This window comes from Geospiza fortis, unplaced genomic scaffold (genome assembly GCF_000277835.1).
Source record: "Geospiza fortis unplaced genomic scaffold, GeoFor_1.0 scaffold2, whole genome shotgun sequence".
Taxonomy (NCBI): domain Eukaryota; kingdom Metazoa; phylum Chordata; class Aves; order Passeriformes; family Thraupidae; genus Geospiza; species Geospiza fortis.
The window spans coordinates 2,855,566-2,859,052 of record NW_005054366.1 but is presented as its reverse complement, the minus strand read 5'-3'; the positions used below and the strand labels follow the sequence as shown (position 1 = coordinate 2,859,052).

At 52.7% G+C, this 3,487-nt stretch overlaps 1 protein-coding gene across 1 annotated transcript in view; it reads left to right on the top strand.

The window, feature by feature from the left end:
• The window catches only part of ANP32A (acidic nuclear phosphoprotein 32 family member A), an 11,169-nt gene that overhangs the window by 6,371 nt on the left and 1,311 nt on the right, over window positions 1–3,487 (top strand). The window contains exons 4-7 of the mRNA XM_031059662.1: window positions 406–604; window positions 1,627–1,713; window positions 2,561–2,658; window positions 3,349–3,409. Coding sequence (XP_030915522.1) covers window positions 406–604; window positions 1,627–1,713; window positions 2,561–2,658; window positions 3,349–3,409 — 445 coding nt within the window. The remainder of the gene's footprint in view (window positions 1–405; window positions 605–1,626; window positions 1,714–2,560; window positions 2,659–3,348; window positions 3,410–3,487) is intronic.

Here is a 3,487-nt window from a genome sequence, read left to right as displayed (position 1 = left end):
GGATAATTCTCTGGGCAATCAGCTACTCCTGGATCTGGCTCCTTTAGGATAATTCCCTGAATTCAGTTATTCCTTTGGATTTACTGCAGGACTCCAGGGAGAGCCTTTCCCATCCCAAATCCCAAATGAAATTGGGATTTTCCAAGTGTTTTTTCCTGGATTAGGGGCAGAAATTCCATAGGGAGCTGGTTGGGAAAGCGGGGAGGAGTTGGTTTATTCCAAGGTCAGGCAATTTGGGAATTTGGGGTATTTTTTTGTAAAGATCTCCATTTTTTTTCCATGCCTGCCATCTCCAGGGAGCCCAAAACACCCCCGGGAACCCCTTGAGCACATTCCCCGTGGGATCCTTGCCTTTGGCGGGAATTCCCGCGCCAGCAAACCTTCCAAATTGCTTTGTTTTCCCAGAAAAAGTTGGAAAACCTGAAGAGCTTAGACCTGTTCAACTGTGAGGTGACCAACTTGAACGACTACAGAGAAAACGTGTTCAAGCTGCTGCCGCAGCTGACGTACCTGGACGGCTACGACCAGGACGACAAGGAGGCGCCCGACTCCGACGCCGAGGGATACGTGGAGGGGCTGGATGACGAGGAGGAGGATGAGGATGGTACGGGAACGGGAACCGGCACCGGGAGGGAGGGGGGATGAGGGGAAGGGATAAGGGGGGGGATAGGGAATGAAGAGAGGAATGAGGAGAAGGAGTGAGGGGATGAGGGGAAGGAGCGAGGGAATGAGGGGATGGAGTTCAGGGAATTGGGGGGAAGGAGTTGAGGAAATTGAGAGGAGGGAATGAGGAGAAAGGATGAGGAAATTGAGGGGAGGAATGAGGGAAAGGCCCTCAGTGTCCTGAGGGAATTGAGGGGAAGGAGTTGAGGAGATTGAGAGGAGGGAATGAGGAGAAAGGATGAGGAAATTGAGGGGAGGAATGAGGGAAAGGCCCTCAGTGTCCTGAGGGAATTGAGGGGAAGGAGTTGAGGAGATTGAGAGGAGGGAATGAGGAAAGGAATGAGGAGAAGGGATGAGGAAATTGAGGGGAGGAATGAGGGAAAGGACCTCAGTGTCCTGAGGGAATTGAGGTGAAGGAGTGAGGGAATGAGGGAAGAAATGATGGGAAGGGATGAGGGAATGAGGGAAAGTACCTCTGTGTCCTGAGGGAATCAGGGAAGGGACCTAAAGGAATGAGGAAATTGAGGGGAAGGAGTGAGGGAATGAGGGAAGAAATCAGGGAAAGGGATGAGGGAATGAAGGAAAGTACCTCTGTGTCCTAAGGGAATCAGGGAAGGGACCTGAGGGAATGAGAGGAAGGATCTTTGTGTCCCAAAGGAATGAGGGAAAGGACCTCAGTGTCCTGAGGGAATGGAGGGGAGGGGTGAGGGAATTAGGGGAAGGAGTGAGGGAAATGAAATTGAGGGAATGAGGGAAAGGACCTTGTTGTCCTGAAGGAATGGTGGGAGAAGGATCTCCGTGTCCTGAGGGAATGAGGGAAGAACCTGAAGCAATGAAGGAATGAGAGGAAGGAGCTTGGTGACCCCAGAAAAATGGTGGGAGAAGGAGCTGGGTGTCCCGAGGGAATGGTGGGTAGGAGCTGGGCATGGCCTGAAGGAGCAACTTCCTCAGCTTTATCCCTAGTGAAAGACCGGGACGACAAGGAAGCGCCGGATTCCGACGCCGAGGGATACGTGGAAGGGCTGGATGACGAGGAGGAGGATGAGGATGGTACGTGGGATGTGCTCCATGGGATTCCTGTGTCCCAAAGGAACGAGGGGAGGAGGTGGCAGGGCCTGGAAAGTCCCATTCCTCCATCTGGGAATGGAGGGGGTGGGATCGGGAAGGGTCTGAAGGAATTACGGGAACAGGGATGAGCATGGATAAGTTGGAATGTCCTGGAACTCTGGAATTCCTCATGGAACAGGGTTTCCACAGGCAGGGAAAAAAGCAGGAATTAGGGAGCTGCTCCATGAGGGAAGTGCATGGAAAACACTGGGGAGCTCCAGTGAATCTATGCCGGGAACTGAGGAAGGAGCAGCCTGGAATTCCAGGGAATTTCAGGAAATCCCAGTGCTGTAGGCACCACCTTTCCCTGGCTGCCCCTGGAGCCATCCCAGGATGAGGATCTGGCTGATCCCAGGGAATTTGCTGGATTCTCCCATCCCAGCAGCACAGCAGAAAAGCTGGATGTGCACTTTTCCCAGGAATGCTGAGTGGGAACTCTGGGAAGGTTCCCAAAAGCTCCCAAACACATGGAAAACACTCCAGGGGCTCGGCACTTCCTGGTTTTCTGCTGGGAATTTTGGGACTCGCCTAAAAGGCTGGAATTCTGTGTCCATGGGAAGGCTCCTCATGGATGATGGAAAGTTCTGCTCCATCCATTCCTGGAAAAGCTGAGATTCCCCAACTCCCAGATCCTTGGGAATAGGGGGAAGTGGAGCAGCTGGAGCAACTCCAACCCTGCGTTCCCCGACAATCCTGTGCTACCCCTAAGGAATTCTCTGCTCGCATTCCCAGATTTTGGGTGGAATTATTCCAAAAACTTCAATTTTTTCCATGGATGTTGTTTTTCCAGAGGAGGAATACGACGACGACGCTCAGGTAGTGGTGGAGGAAGAAGAGGAGGAGGAGGAGGAGGAAGGGGAGGAGGAGGATGTGAGCGGAGAGGAGGAGGTGAGCCTTGGAATTTCACCTCGGGAATCCGCGGGATCCGGCTGGGAGGGGCTGCACAGGAAATCCGGGATTTGAGGAATTTCAGGATTCACTTTGTGCTGGGGTGGACGAGGGATGGGATGGGGGGATGGGATTGGGCGGGGGGGGGAAATGGGATTGGAGGGAAAAATGGGATTATAGGGAGGGAAATGGGGTTGGAGGAAGGAAAATGGGATTTTGGGAGGGAAGATGGAATTGAGGGAGAGAAAAAAGGGAAAGGGGAAAGAGGGATTGGAGGAAGGCAAATGGGATTGGAGGAGAGAAAGTGGGGTGGGAAAGGGGAAAACAGAATTCCGGGAATTTGTTTCCCCTCTCCTCCAGCCCTGAATCCTCTCCTGCCCCTCTGGAATGTTCCTGAGCCTCCTCCGTTCTGCTCGGAAGCTCTGGATCAATCCAGTTTTTCCCATTCCCATGAATCCCACTGCAGTTTTCGTAAACTTGGGAATGGCACATTCCCACCTTCCCAGCTCCAGCTCAGGCATTGATTCCCTGGGATTTCAGTACCGGCTCCTGCTGTTCCATAAAAAATGGGAATACCTCAGCTCCTTGCTGAGGACATTCCAAGGACTTTCCCTCCTTGGAAGATGGGATATTGGGAAAGCTCCTGGGCTGATCCCAAGCTTTACATCCCGGTTTTTCCTGGAATTCCAGGAGGATGAGGAAGGCTACAACGACGGCGAGGTGGACGACGAGGAGGATGAGGAGGAGCCTGGTACGGAACCAATCCCACTTTTCCTAAGAAAAACCACCTCAATTCCATGGCAAATGGAATTCCCGGAAAAGCAGGAAT